This window comes from Felis catus, chromosome B1, assembly GCF_018350175.1.
Source record: "Felis catus isolate Fca126 chromosome B1, F.catus_Fca126_mat1.0, whole genome shotgun sequence".
Lineage (NCBI taxonomy): Eukaryota > Metazoa > Chordata > Mammalia > Carnivora > Felidae > Felis > Felis catus.
The window spans coordinates 33,116,138-33,132,019 of NC_058371.1; the positions used below are offsets into that span (position 1 = coordinate 33,116,138).

The following is a 15,882-nucleotide window of genomic DNA, read 5'->3' on the forward strand; positions in this document are numbered from 1 at the left end:
CACATTCCCTGACTAATGGCAAACAACATTTACTGAGCTCTAATACAGGTTAGAGAATTTACTCTCACCTAAATGCTTCACAAGAAGTCTATCCCTTAATCCTCAAAATAAGTCTATTATCGGCCCTTTTTGGCCGTGGAGAAAACCGATGGTCGGAAAGAGAGTTGCCCACGGTCGCCTAGTGAGTGTGCCAGGCATGGGTCAGTTTGTGCTCAGCTCCATATCTGGCGTTGGCCTTGCTCTGCTCTGTAGGAGAGGGAACTACATATCCCAGGCTCCTTTGCAGAATAGCTTGGTGGTGGTGGGGGGGGGGGGGAATATCGGCCCATGGGAAGTGCTGATGAAAGAGAAGGACAGGAGGAGGGGACAATCAGAGAATTTCCCCTGCCATTCCTGGCCCTGCTTTAAGGCAGCTTGTCCGGTGGTAACTGCCTCTTCTTTTTGAGCCTGGTTTCCATTTGACAATGCCTTCCTCCATGGTCTCAGTTCTCACCAGGATGCCTCTGCTGCCATGGGTCTAGCTTCTACCAGGTGTGGCCCCCGGCTTCTGAGTTCTGGTGCCAGCGTCTTCTCGTGTCACTCCAGTCCCGGAGGTGATGACGGCTTCTTTCTGTTACTAATATCTCCTTGCCTCATTGTCTCCTACTATGGACTAAATTGTGTCCCCTTCAAATTCATATGTTGGAACGCTGACCCCTCAATGGGACTGTATTTGGAGATAGGGCCTTTAGGAAATAGTTAAGGTTAAATGAAGTCATAAGCATGGGCCCTGATCTGATAGAATTAGTGTCTTTATAAGAAGACAGATGAATGATCTAGCTCTCTCTCTCCTAGCCATGTAAGGACGCAGTGAGGAAGTGACCGCCTACCAGCGGGAAAGGTGACTCTCTCCGGCACCTGACAAGGCTGGCATCTTGATCTTGGACTTCCAGCCTCCAGAACGATGAGAAAATAAATTCTGTTGACTAAGCCCCCCAGTCTACGAGATTGTGTTATGGTAGCTAGAGCTCTCTAATACACCTTTTTTTTTTTTTTTTTTTTTTTTTTGGCTTTTCAACCTTTCCTTAACTTTGTGGTACCATTTCCCTGCGTTAATTTCCACTCTGAAACTCCTAGAATTTTTTTTTTCTTTTTCCTTTTCTTTTTCTGACTGGCCTCTGACAACTGACTCAGGAAGTTCAGGCCTGAGATTCCAACCAAGGTCTGACCAGACACAAAAATCTGTGTGTGCGTGTGTGTTTTAATGTTTATTTTTTTGAAGGAGAGAGAGACAGTGTGTGAGTGGCGGGGTGGGGGGGGTGGTGGCGGGTGGACAGAGTGAGAGGGAGACACAGAATCCAAGGCAGGCTCCAGGCTCCGAGCTGTCAGCACAGAGCCCGATGCGGGGCTTGAACCCACAAACTGCGAGATCCTGACCTGAGCCGAAGTCGGACCCTCAACCGACTGAGCCACCCAGGCACCCCTTTTCTTTTCTGATGACACACAGAAACATAGAATGTTAATGTGGGCAAGGCACAAGTCTCTACTGTTATTCATCTTCTCATCCTTTGGCAAGACTTCCTCCTCTCTCCCATGAGAGTTCACTTCTTTTTACCCACATTGAGGAGGAAGTAAATACTTTGAAAGCTCTCGTCCACTTTCCTTTCCCAGACCTTGTATTTTGCACCCCTTAAGGAGGACATTGAGATCTGTGTCTCTTCCTGAGAACGATAGGCATGTTCCTCACAGAGAATACGAGGCAAAGCAGTTTGCTGATTGCCAATGAGATAGTGATAACTTTAGAAATGTTGGTGGCCCTTTCATGGGTAGCTGATGAAGAATGGAGATGGGCGTCAGCTCGCCAAATGTCATGGCCATATGATCTGTCTCTATGTATAATGCTCTTTCTAATATGCCAAGGGAATGAGCCCGGTGGATAGGCATGGTAAACTGCTTTCACAGGGACATGGTGATTATTAGGCTGGCAATAATGCCCGGCCAAGGAAATTTCGTCTCAATTGATGATAGTCACAGAATCCAGCGAGTGGGTCATGGAAGTGAAATAATCCAAATTTGTCCAAATTTCCAACACGCTACATATCAGATACACTTTAGGAGTGTATCCTAGCTAATGATAGGTATATAGAAATAATTTTGCTTGATACTTAATCACTTTAATCCAATCAAAATGCTTTTTCTTGTTGCTATCTCTAAGGAGCAAACTGTTGATCAAAGGTGATAGGCAGGTACCTGTTGCATTGGCTACAGAATCAGTTATGTATTACAGGTGAGTAACTAATAGAAAAAACATTAATTTGTTTGCTTATTGTTTTTTTTGGAGTCTGAAAAAAATGGCCAGTTAGGGACATAAAGTGTTTCATGCACCAATCAAAATTTTAATATGTAAAGAGGATTCCACAAAATAAATTTACATATTCATGCAGAGGGGAATGGAACCTAGACTACAACACAGGGAACTGATGTTGAGTATAATGTTTCTGCCACTTCTATAGCAATGATTTTATTTATTTATTTATTTTTAAAACTTTTTAAAATGTTGCTACTTATTTTTGAGACAGAGGGAGACAGAGCATGAGCAGGGGAGGGGCAGAGAGAGAAGGAGACACAGAATCCGAAGCAGGCTCCAGGCTCTGAGCTGTCAGCACAGAGCCTGACCTGGGGCTCGAATTCACGGACTGTGAGATCATGACCTGAGCTGAAGTCGGATGCTTAACCAACTGAGCCACCCAGGCGCCCCTATAGCAATGATTTAAAAATAACACTCCAGGAGGTCAGTCAATTCCTCCACAAATTAAAAAATGGACAACAGGGCGGGGCTCAATGGGTAGAGGTTCATTCCAGAGGCGAACGAACACAGAATATATATTTTCTATCTTTTCTATAATTGTATGCAGTGGAAAGGATATGGGTTTTATATGAGAAAGGCCTGGGTTCTAATCCTTAGGCCCAAACTTCTGCAAAAAATGACAACAAAAATAATTCCTGCACATATATATCTTACGAGGGTTCAATGATTTATTACAGGTAAAATGCCTGATATATAATAAACTTAAAACTTATTATTGTGATGAGTTATTTGGATCTGGGCCTGGGCCTTCACCTTTCTGAAGGTCCATTCTGGGAAAAAAGGAATAGAGGTTTATATGACGCCTCCGAACTTTCACTAGTGGGTGAAAATTGTAGGGGGTCAGATACTGGAATGGTGGAAAGAAGGCTTGGGAGACAGTTCAAGCCGCCTGATGGATGCCCGAGAACAAAATAACTTTCCTGTCACTGTAGGTACTCAATGATAGGATAGGCAACTACTTTCTAGTCATGGAAAAGGGGAGTTCAATGTCACCAGCTAATCCAACTTTTCGGATTCTGTGACTCTAAATAGCAAATAATAAATAAGAGTTTAAAGGTATCTAACTTTTCTTCTTGAAGGTTTGTTAGAGATTAAATTTTTGTGGGTATCACTTGTAAACATTTAATACGTGCTACTATTTTAATTAATACTTAAATTTTTTTTTGACGTTTATTCATTTTTGAGACACAGAGAGAGACAGAGTGTGAGTTGGGGAGAGACAGAGAGAGAGAGAGGGAGACACAGGATCTAAAGCAGGCTCCAGGCTCTGAGCTGTCAGCACAGAGCCCGATGCGGGGCACGAACCCACGAACCGTGAGATTGTGACCTGAACCGAAGTTGGACGCTCACCCAACTGAGCCCCCCCAGGAGCCCCGATACTTTTATTTTTTTAAGTAGGCTCCGTGCCCAGCACAGAGCCCAACACGGGGCTTGAACTCATGACCCTGAGATCAAGACCTGAGCTGAGATCAAGAGTTGGACGCTTAACTGACTAAACCACCCAAGCACCCCTTTTAATTAATACCTTTAAAACTGTTACTGCTACCACTACGATTACTATTACTACTATTTACTAGGCACCTGCTATTTCTCAGAAATGATGATTCTTGTTATTTTTACCTTTGTAATTTTAATTGGGCCACCCAGAAGTCCAGTTCAGAAACAACTGGGCAGTCTGGATTAGAAGGAAATCTGGAGAAAATAACAGACACCTTCTTTTTCTTGTCCCGCCAGGTATTCACATATTATATATTTAAGTGGATATAAGTTAATAACCTTTAGCTTTCTATTCTTCTAAATATTAGCACAGGCTATTTCAGGTATAAAGTTCTCTTTAGCTGAAATATTCTTTCTGGCTATGAGTCAATTTTTGACATCTAAGTTGAGAAAGGTTTAGCAACATTATCTCAGGATTCAAACTATCCTTGAGTTTTCCAATTAATGTGGGAGGTGTAGAGATGTTGTGACTTGTGGTGAGGTCCAGGCTTCCCAAGTCCAAGGGCATAGAAAACACTTTGGGCTATATTACTTTCTTTCTTTCTTTCTTTCTTTCTTTCTTTCTTTCTTTCTTTCTTTCTTTCTTTTTTTTTTAAATTTTTTTAATGTTTATTTTTGAGACAGAGAGAGACAGAACATGAACAGGGGAGGGGCAGAGAGAGAGGGAGACACAGAATCTGAAACAGACTCCAGGCTCTGAGCTGTCAGCACAGAGCCTGACGCAGAGCTCGAACTCACGGACCGCGAGATCATGACCTGAGCCGAAGTCGGACACTTAACCGACTAAGCCACCCAGGCGCCCCTATTACTCTGTGTTGTCAACCAATCTGTGGCTTTCTGGAGGAGATGATGAACAATTACAATTAAGGGTATTCAGAAACTCTAATGTAAACTGGTAGTTTTACCCTCTACACCAAAATTCCCTTAAGAGATGAAAACCAGTTAGACAAGGAGGTGATTTCATTAACATCTCTTTTTCATGGTACCATCATGGTCTACTCTCTCATGAACGTGAAAATACCCAAAGGTAGAGCCTGTGATATTTTCAGTTGGCCTCCGATTTGTGATCCTATAATTTTTTTAAGTTACATTTTTAAGTTTATTTATTTTGAGAGAGACAGAGATAGCACGGGTGGGGGAGGGGCAGATAGCAAGAGAGCGAGAGGAAGAGGGAGAGGGATAGTGGGAGAGAGAGAGAGAGAGAGAGAGAGAGAATCCCAAGCAGTCTCCACGCTGCCAGGGCAGACTCTGATGCAGGGCTGGAACTCACGAAACCGTGAGATCATGACCTAAGCCAAAACCAACAGTTGAAGGCTCAACTGACTGAACCACCCAGGCAACCCTGTGATCCTATGATTTTAATTCAGCATTGGGAATCTCCTGTGTCCGCCTTCTGAAAACAATATTGTCACTTAAGTTCTTGGACCCTTGATTCTACGCTCTCTTAACCCTCTTCCTCTCCCATCTCACCGAAACACACATCCAAAGCAAGACCATCGGTATGGGGGTGGGCCTATGTAAGTCATCTAACATCCTACTTATTTCTTTGAAACAATTACCCTTCCCTCAAATGTTATATAAAAAAAGGGCTTTTGATCCAGCCAACTGCTAATATGTTTCAACTATGGTTTCTTCTAAGATAAGAATGCTAACTAGACTTAAGGGGTATTACCTAAAATTAATAACATGTCGAAGATATAATGTGATAATTTTTCAAAATACCTCAGATGAGGGGCGCCTGGGTGGCTCAGTCGGTTAAGCGTCCGACTTGGGCTCAGGTCATGATCTCCCGGTCCGTGAGTTCGAGCCCCGCGTCGGGCTGTGTGCTGACAGCTCAGAGCCTGGAGCCTGTTTCAGATTCTGTGTCTCCCTCTCTCTCTGCCCCGACCCCCACTCGCGCTCCCTCTCTCTCTCTCTTAAAAATAAATAAATAAACTTAAAAAAAAAAAGAAGTAGAAGAGAATTCTGAGAGCCTGGCATTAGGGAGCTGAGCACAATCAATATGGATTTGGGGATTTAAAGTTGTCTTCATAGATCTAGCACAAAGCTGTTTCTCTAATTCTCAATATTATTTTAAATAGTTCGCATCAAGAAACTTTTAAGACCCGTGACTATACAGGTGGATTATTGGATATCTAAGCAGCTTCTACAGTTTATTTCAGTGAAAAATGCAGTTATTTTCCACCCAAATTCTCTATCTGGATAATGAATATATTACAATGTATTATACACTGTATTATACATATACACTGAATTATCAGTATACACTGATGAAGAAATATATGTGCGTATGCACACATGGATGTTTATATTGTCTACGTATTCTGGTAAACTCATTATAATTGCAATCTGCATTGAAATCATATATAAGGATGTGAATGTTCCAATCAATTTCTTATGACCACGTTAAGTAAATTGTGTACCTATAGCTTTGATCCAACTTTAAATATATTCAGCAATGATTTTGGTCAGCTACTATGTACCTGTTAATAGTGCTGGGTACTTCCCCAGATATCATCTCATTTAGTTACATCAGCAGCCCTTTGAAGAATAGGTTCGGGCCCCTGGTTTACAGATAAATAAGTGGAAGCTGTCTTAGTCTGTTCTGGTCGTTATACCAAAATGCCAGACCAGGTAGCTTATAAGCAACAGAAATTTATTTTTCATACTTCTGGTGGCTGGGAAGTTCATGATCAAGGCGCCATGTTTCAGTGCCTGGTGAACACCTGCTTCCCAGTTCAAAGATGTCTCTCTTTTAATATCCTCATGTGGTGGAGGGGGGAAGGGAGCTCCTTGAGTTTTCTTTTATAGGGGCACCAATCCCGTTCATGAGGGTCCCAACCTCAGAATCTAAGCACCTCCCAAACCCCCCACCTCCAATACCATCATATTGGGTGCAAGGACTTCACGTATGAATCTACAGGACACAGACCTTCAGTCTGTAGCAGAACCTTAGAGGGACAAAATACAATGGACTCAAGACACACAATTTAGCTATCTACAGACCTGGGAGGTTAAGTCCAATCCAGGGTTTTCCCCGAATCTCTGTACCTCTAAAGGTAGACGAGCCCTGGGCGTGGACGCATTTTCTGCGGGGCCAAGAAAACAACTCCGTTAAAAATGGCTCCTGTTTCCCTTTGGGAAAATGACATAAACCAACAGGAAGAAATAACTGGCTCCGAACTGGAACAACCAACCTATTTGTTGTGGAAATGAATATCCCAATGTTTTAATACTGTCTCTGCACTGACTGGCAAGAGAAGACAGTGTGCTAGAAATAACACTTTCCTTTCCCGTTGAACATTAAAGTTGTCACGAGAAAAGTGTTTGCCACATTTTTGTGCACTGCCAGCTGTTGTGGGAGAAGGAATCACCGCTTATTTTGTATCCGGATGTTTTATTCTCCTCGTGATGCAAACAGTGACGCAGAGAAATGATAGTGCATCTTTTTTTTTCTTTACTGTAAAGAGATCTGTAAGCGTATTAAATGAAAGATTTCATGGCATAGATCTGTTTTCTTTCTTCCAAGCTGGAAAGCAAGAAGGGACCACTCCAGAACGTCCTTATAAACTGAGTTGGCCACAATGGATGGATTTGAGGCACAGTGGACTGCAAGGGGTTAAGCATAAGTGCTGTGGACCCGGAGTCTCTGGATTAAATCCCAGCTCTGTTATCTCCTAGTGTGTGACCCAGAGAAAGTTAAATTTTTTTTTCCTGTGCCTCAGTTTCCTATTGGAAAATTGAGGACTAATTAGCTTTGGTACTTCTTACTATACATATATTTAAAGTTTATTTATTTATTTTGAGTGAGTGGGGAAGGGGCATAGAGAGGGGGGGAGAAAGAATCCCAAGCAGGCTCCACGCTGTCAGCGCAGAGCCCGAGGTGGGGTTCTAATCCACGAACTGAACCGTGAGGTCATGACCAGAGCCAAAATCAAGAGTTGGATGCTCAACTGACTGAGCCATCCAAGCACCAATCCCCCCCACCCACCAATTATTTTTATTTATTTTTTAATTTTTTTTATTTATTTTTGGGACAGAGAGAGACAGAGCATGAACGGGGGAGGGGCAGAGAGAGAGGGAGACACAGAATCGGAAACAGGCTCCAGGCTCCGAGCCATCAGCCCAGAGCCCGACGCGGGGCTCGAACCCACGGGCCGTGAGATTGTGACCTGGCTGAAGTCAGACGCTTAACGGACTGCGCCACCCAGGCGCCCCACCAATTATTTTTAAAGAGGACAGAACAGTAGTCTGGAAAATGTGGATGTATTATTAAAATTCTTTTATTCTCAGGAAAGAAAATGAGATGGTTGAAGACAAAGTTGGAACGGAAGGGACGAGTCTCTAATGCTGGCCTTGGGGAGGGCTGCTGATTGGTCCTGTCATTTTATTTAAAAACATTTTTTTAACATTTATTTATTTTTACAGAGAGAATGAGACAGAGCATGAATGGGGGAGGGGCAGAGAGTGAGGGGGACCCAGAATCTGAAGCAGGCTCCAGGTTTCGAGCTGTCAGCACAGAGCCCGACGCGGGGCTCGAACTCACAAACCGTGAGATCATGACCTGAGCCAAAGTCGAACACTTAACCGACTGAGTCACCCAGGCGCCCTGGTCCTGTCATTTTAAAACAATATACGCTACACGTAGGGTTTTCCAAGCTGGGGTAGCCTCAGGGGCCAGTGCTGATAATGAGATGATTTTAGGTATAGATGCATGAACACTTTTATAGTAATGGCTATATATTTAGTAGGTGTTTTAAAAATTCAACTAACACATCACGTAGATCCAGTCTCTATTCCCACTTCATAGAAGAGCCCCCCGACTCTTCTCTGGGGGGAGGCTGCCGCAGCCTGAGCGTGAGTTTTGGTGGGTCTGTTGATCAAGATGCTTCTTGCTTTGCTGGCCAATGTGGGGGACAAATGTGCGCTGTGTTTCTAAACTTCCAATGAAGTGAGAACAAACTTTGGGGTTCAGTCAGCCCTGTGTCTGCACGATGGTTCCTGCTACCTCCTGTCCTGGGGCCGTCCTCGCTGGTCCTTTCCAACACCCAACCTCTTCCACGCATCCTTCCATCCTAGGAGCTGTCCTGAATTTTTCCGATATACTCTTTTTAAGTTTTGGTGATTATACTTGAAAATTCTCTTTTACCTTGGATGTCATGGATTCCATTGCTCCAGAAAAAGTAGTGTTTTAACATGAACCTGGAGTTTTTATTTTCTTATTATTTAAAACAATTAAAGTTTATTTACTTTTGAGAGAGAGAGAGAGAGAGAGAGAGAGAGAGAGAGAGAGAGAACGAGTGGGGGAGGGGCAGAGAGAGAGGGAGATGTACAATCCGAAGCAGGATCCAGGCTCTGAGCTGTCAGCGCAGAGCCTGATGTGGGGCTCGAATCCATGAACTGTGAGATCATGACCTGAGCTTAACTGACTGAGCCACCCAGGCACCCCTAAAACAGGAGTTTTTAAGGAAAAATGTGAGTACATTGTGCAAATGATATGCAGATATAGGAAAAATTGAAAGGATTGGCCCGTGACTAATGATTGGGAACCATTACTGCAAATATTAACATGAGCAGTGAGCTTCCTGGGTACATTTAGGTATTAAAATTGGGGTATCTTGAAAAGCCATTAAAAAGAGCATCAAGGATTATATTACTGGGATGATCTGATTGATGACAAAATACGGACTTGGAATGAATGATATCTTAATAAATTACTAATGGTTTAAAAAGTCTGGAACAGATATATTTTGCACAGGGAGTTCTATTATTTCCTTGTTCACGATCTGGTCTTTTTTGTTGCTCTTGTTAAATTTAAAAACACTTTTTGCCTGCATCAGAGAAAAAAAATTTTTTTTCCCGAATGGAACATCTTATTTATTTTTGATATTATTTTTCCCTAAATAAAACACAAAAGTGTAAGTCTCTGTCAACCAAATCAAGAATTAGTACTGCAGAAAAGGGGTGTGTGTGTGTGTGTGTGTGTGTGTGTGTGTGTGTATTTGCGTTTGAACCAGAACCATGCATCTGAGACCGGATATTTTTTGTTAGGTCTGTTAATGATCTCAGTGCTCTTCTGGATACATTGTTATAAATGCCACGAGTTTCTTTGTGTCCCAACTCCAAGAAACAAGTTATGACTCCATTATGGTCCCTCTCTCTTGGAGGTTCTCGGTTTTGGTTTGGGATCGAAACAGCTGGATACTGGAGACTTTTATCCCACCAATCTGGCTCTTTTATCTGATGTTTTAGTTTTCGTTTGAAAGACACACATTTAAAATTTTGAAAGGAAGATTGGGCTAAATATTTTGACAGCTGAAAACGTTTTTGGCGATTATGTTTTCCCAGTGATCACCCTCAGGGAAATAATAAGAAGAAATGCAGGTCACTTATAATCCCCCAAATACCCTACTGTAGGAAAAGAAAGGGTCAGGTCGTGGAGATTTCACTTCGAAATGACAGGACACCATGCAATCGACTATGTTTCCAATATGACCTTTATTGAGCAAGTACTGCTGTGACGTTTAACATCAATCAACGAAAGGTTGCAAACTGTGCATGTCAACGAGGTTCTCCCATGAACAAAAGTCCATTTTAAATGCACCAGTGAGGTAAACATAATTATTCATATATAGCTTTCTTAAGGCTAAGAGAGTTCTGTGTTTCATTTATTATTTTTGGCTCAGTTGGTTCTTTGCAGAATACATCTCAAAACATCCCCCCCCCCCCGAGTGCCCCCCTTCCAACAGCTTAGGAAATTGGCCAATTCCCCAGGAACGTACAATGTCATGCATTTGAATCACCCAAAGACTGAGGAGGGAGCACCCTGAGCTTGCATGCAGTTCCCTCGTATTGCACAAAGTAAAATTCAATGTCTGGAGCCCCCATGGGAGAACCCGTTCTGTTTTGAAGCTGTCAATCACATGCATATTAAAATTGTCATATGGCTTAACCTTTTGCAATGGACTCAAATCCTAGTCACTCTGGGTGACTTCCTTTACTATGGCGTGTGAAGTGACCTTCTCTACCTTTTTGGTAGACACTAGCTTCTCCTCAAAGGTCTCTTCATGCTCTTCGACCTTTTGAGTGACGGTTACAGATTTAGTGATGTATTTGGTCGCACCATCGCCCCCCTCACTGGTGATCTTTTCTATCTTTTTGGTCACCACCACTTTCTCCTCGCTTCGGTCTGCCCCCTTCTTTTCCTCCGCTGGGCTCATGTCTAGCCCATTGGTGACAACCCCTTTCTCCTCTTCTCCCCCACTGCCTTTCTCCTTAGTTTCCTGCTCTCCCTCCTTTCCTTCCACCTCCCCATTTACTGCTATGTCCTCCTTCCTGGATTCCTTGGAAGCCTTATCGCTGCCTTCCTCCTCACTCCCTCCCTCCTCTTCTGCCTTCTCCTTCTCTTTCTCCTTCTCCTTCTCCTGTGGCTGCGGCTTCTCTTTGGCATCTTTCTCCAAGCTCACCTTTACTGACTTGCTGACCTCCTCCACCATCTCCTCCTTGACCGGGGACTCCGCCTTCTTCTTCTCTGGCGCGTCCTTTGGCTTCTCCTCCTTCTTCTCCACCTTCTCTTCCTTGGGAGATTCCTTGGCTGCTTCCTTCTTTTCTTCCTCCACTTTCTCCTCTTCCTTTTTCTGTTCGACTTTCTCAGCTCCAGCTTCCGCTTTCGGCTTCACCTCTTCCACTGGGGACTTTGGCACGGGAGACTTGGCTTTCTCCGGCTTCTCTGCCTTGGCTTCTGCTACCGGCTCCTCCTTGGGAGCCACTTCTTCACGCTTCTCTTCCGGTTTCTTCTCTTCCTTAGCTTCAGCTTCCTCCCCTTCACCTTCGGCCTCGGTCTCTCCTTCTTCTTCCTGTTCACCTTCCTCTTTTTCACTGGAACCCTCCTTCTCGGACCCTCCTTCTTCGGCTTGGTCTGATTTAGCGCCCTCCTCCTCCTCCTCCTCTTCTTCCTCTTGGCCTTCCTCTTCCTCCTTTTCTCCTTCCTCCTCTTCTTTAAGTTCAGGCGCAGCCGCTTTCACTGGCGACTTTTTGGTAGCTACGACTTCTTCTTCAGCTTGTTCCTCTTCCTTTTCTACTGCCTCTTCTTCCTTCTCTTCTTTCATGGACACAGCCAATTCCTCTGTAATGGCTGTCAGGGCATCTTCCATTTCCGATTTCTCATCTTCCACTTTGGTTTCCTCTATGATCTCCTCCACAAACTTGTGTTGGACCTTTAACTTAGGAGCCTCTACCTTGGTTTTCTGAATCTTACTGGATATTGTGACTGAGGGCGGTCGGTGTGTGTACAGCGGCCCAGTGATGCTTCCTGCAAATGTGCTAAATCTGGTCTCTTCACCCTCCAGGAGTTTTCTAAGGACCGAATCAGAAAAGACGAGACATAAGTAAAACCTCAGTGGGCCTTCTGAGTGTCATTATGTTATGGGTAACGCAGCAGATACCTTTCAACAAACAGAATCAAGTACATAAGAGGTTCTGTCAAGCCAGCGTAATACCTGCTATCATTTCATATCATACCTGCTATCTGTGTCATATCCAGAGATTCTCATGGGCCATCAGCCAATCACCTGCTGCAGTAACTGACCACACCCAATAGTCCACTAACACACCCGGCCGCCAAATCTCAGCTCTGCCGCAGTCTATTTGCTGCACCGTGAATATGCTGGAAAGCTCCCTCGTGGCCAAGAAGGCCTCAGCGACCTTCTTGAGCACTTGGACTTTCAGGATGTACACTAAATTTCTTTTAGCGAACATAATGTTCAACGTATCTATAAAACCTTTTAGCGTACGTCAGAATTTAGGCTACATATACATACGCTAATGTGGGAATATCAAGTTATAAATTGGCCTGCAATTTTAATCATAAAGTGTCTATTTAATATAATCACTCAGCTTTCCTGAAAAGAGAGATAGCTCTGAATACCATTTATTCCTGTCATGTTGTGATGATGACCTTCTTGGTAGTAGAAAAAGTGTTTAGTCAAGGATTTTCTCCTATGAACTTAGTTAACCATAACGTGGCATCACATAGCAGACCTATAATCTCTTTTCTTTTCTCTTTGTCTGGTTGTATATCTAGGTCTGTACATGTAAATATAAATAAAATAGAATACATATATATATATATTCTCTCCTTCTTCCTCTCTATAATTCTCTCTAATATATTCTATCTAATCTATATATATCCTTTCAATCTATAGCTGTTCTCAGCCAGATGATGGCAATAGTAAGCTGTAACAGAGAAACAGAGAAATTCAATGTCCTGATATTTGTCCTTGACATTATAAAGTCAAAAGCTGAAGCCACCATATGAAATACTAACATCCAAAATGCCATTCTTGTTCCAAACATTTGGAAAACAGTTTTCACGAAAATCAAATAAAAAAAATTAAGCATAAGCACTGAATTAATCGGCGCTCTTCCTCATTTTATTTAAATACTTATTTCAACTAATGTTCATTCTTTTAAAGCTGTGTAAAAAGTGGTAAATTTCCAATTCCTTAGATTTTTTTTTTAATTAATAAAGAAAACCAGGCACTGATTTAAAATCCCCGAAACCTGCTTGCTTTAACTTAAGTGGTGGGGGTTCGGCCAAACAGCCTCCGCAGTGCGGTTAGTGTTTCCGCCCCAACAGTCGTGAGCACGGTACCTGTACGCAGCGATCTCGATATCCAAAGCCATCTTGACATTGAGGAGGTCCTGATATTCACGCAAATGACGAGCCATTTCCCACTTTGTGCCCCGAAGCTCATTTTCCAACTGCTGGATGGTGTCCTGAAATAGACACAGCCAGAGATTCATTCCTCCAATAGCAACTTCTTTCGCACTTACCACCCCTCCCCCCACTTCCCTGCAGCTCCGTAAACCCGGTAGCTCTCAGCCCCTTAAAAGAAAAACAGCAACAACAAACCAACTAAGGAATTAGCAAATAAATGAACAAACAAGATCAGTCAGTTAGGCAATAAGAGATTTCCTGGGCAATCGTGCACCGAGACCGGTGGACCCAGAACTCGTCTCAGCAGGAAACAAACATGCTTGGGGGAAACCCCATGGCTGACTGAGCCCTTCTCATCTGAACCTTTTGGGCTGAAAGGCGATTTTAAGAGTTCTGATGGCGGCTGGGAAAGTTGAGAATATATGCGTTGCCGCACAAGCTGTCCTAAAGTTGCTGCTTTATCAACTGCCCGCTTGTGTATCTTCTACTTTAAAACTAGAGCTCGCTAAGGAAAAACGCGTTTAGAAAAAGGTCGGGGCTCTTAGGAGCTGGAGACGGTGGGTGGAGGAGGAGTGGAGAAGGGATGGGGAGGGGCGAGGACGCTTTGCGGATCTAACTTGGGTCTGAGTCGCGCGCGCGCACTGGCCAGCGGCCGCCAGGGAGCGCGGCGGAGAGCGCGGCGGAGAGCGCGGCGGAGAGCGCGCCGGGTCGCGTGCCTGAGTGTCGGGGGCGCGCGGCGCTGGCGCTGGCGCAGGCTGGCCGCGCAGCCGCGTTTCCTACCTGGTAGCTGCTGAGGTCGTGGTTATGGCGCTCCTCGATGTCGCTGAGCTGCCGCTCCAGGGACTCCTTGGTGCCGCGCACTGACTCGAGCTCGATACTCTTGGACTGCAGCTGGCGCCGGTACTCGGCGATCTCTTCCTTGGCGGAGCGGATGGCCTCCTTGTTTTGCTCGGCCGCCTCGGTGAGCTTGGCGTAGCGGCACTTAAACCACTCTTCGGCCTGGTGCATGTTCTGGTCGGAGTGGCATTCGAGCTGCGAGCGGATCTCCTTCAGCGCCGACGAGATGTCTGTCTTCAGGTAGTCTTTGCGCTCCACCGTGATGTGCGACGCCTGGATCTGGGCCAACAGGTCGGCCACCTCCTCCTCGTGATTGCTCCGCAGGAAGGCCACCTCATCCTGCAGCGACTGCACCTTCTTGTCCAGCTCCACCTTGACCAGCGACGCCTCCTCGATGTCTTTGCGCAGCGCGCGGATGGCCGCCTCCGTGTCGTCGCGCAGCCGTGCCTCTTCTTCGAAGCGCTCCTTGAGCCGGTGGATGTCTTCCTCCAGGTGATCCGAGTCCAGCTGTACCTGAGCCTTCTCGTGATTCACCAGCTCGAGGGTGGCGCGCAGCTCGCGGATCTCCTGGTCGTACGCGTCGCCCAGCTGGGCGTGCGAGGCCTGCTTCTGCCGCAGCGCCTGGATCTCCGCCTCGATCTCCTTGTTCTGCTGCTCCAGGTAGTGCACCTTCTCGATGTAGCCGGCGAAGCGGTCGTTCAGCCCCTGCAGCTGCTCCTTCTCGTTGGAACGGGACAGCTTGTAGTCGCCGCCCGGCCCGGAGCCGCCGTTGAGCAGCGACGAGGACTGGCTGAAGTCGAGGCTGCTCTCGGCCGAGCTGAGCATAGCCGAGCTGTAGGCGAGGCGCGGGCCAAGCGCGCTGCGCTTGTAGGAGGAGGACACGGTGCTGGGCGAGCCGCGGGACCACGACTGCGAGCGGAAGCCGCTGGACGGGGAGCCACTGACGCGGCTGAAGCTCGAGCGGGTCTCGGTGACCCGCCGGTAGGCGGACGGGTTGCCCAGCGAGTCCAGTGTGTAGCTCATCTTGGAGGCCTCGGGGCGTGTGGCTGTCACAGCGTTCTGCTGGTCTCGCCGCAGCCCATTTATAGCCGCGGCGGCTGGTCCCGGGCCAGGGCCCCGCCCCGTGGAGGCGGCGGCCGAGGAGGCGGGGACTGCGGGCACCGGGCCGGGGGAGACGAGGGGGGTAAAGACAGCCTAGCGGTGATTCAGCGCCCGCTCCACGTGGGCCCACGCCGCATCGGACCCCGGACTTTGCTGCCCCGTCCGCGGCCCCTCCCCCAACTCTCCTAGGTCCCAGACCACTTGTCGCCCTTCAGGCCCCCTTTTTTCCATTTCTCTTAGCCTTCGGATTGCATTTTACACCCTCGGTGCGAGTATTCACCCAACGCCCTTTCTTTGTCTAGTCACTCTTCTGCCATTCGGACAGCTCTTCTCCCGACCCCCTGGCCACCTTGTTCTTTCCTCATACCCACGGCTTTCTCTT

The 15,882-nt window shown here is 45.8% G+C and overlaps 1 protein-coding gene across 1 annotated transcript; it reads right to left on the reverse strand.

The window, feature by feature from the left end:
* Positions 1-10,323: 10,323 nt before the first annotated feature.
* NEFM (neurofilament medium chain) lies at positions 10,324-15,568 on the reverse strand. The gene is made up of 3 exons (XM_023252466.2): positions 14,343-15,568; positions 13,497-13,621; positions 10,324-12,199 (listed from the first exon to the last, which is right to left on the reverse strand). Exons 1-3 carry the CDS (start codon positions 15,420-15,422, stop codon positions 10,819-10,821), a joined length of 2,586 nt encoding a protein of 861 aa, XP_023108234.1. The 5' UTR covers positions 15,423-15,568; the 3' UTR covers positions 10,324-10,818.
* Between the last annotated feature and the right edge of the window lie 314 nt (positions 15,569-15,882).

Excerpts from the sequence above, each read along its gene's own strand:
- NEFM (XM_023252466.2), bottom strand. The coding sequence starts at position 15,422 with ATGAGCTACACACTGGACTCGCTGGGCAACCCGTCCGCCTACCGGCGG. Across the intron at positions 13,622-14,342 it reads ACGACCTCAGCAGCTACCAG|GACACCATCCAGCAGTTGGA; the intron begins GTAGGAAACGCG and ends TGTCTATTTCAG. Across the intron at positions 12,200-13,496 it reads ATCGAGATCGCTGCGTACAG|AAAACTCCTGGAGGGTGAAG; the intron begins GTACCGTGCTCA and ends TTCGGTCCTTAG.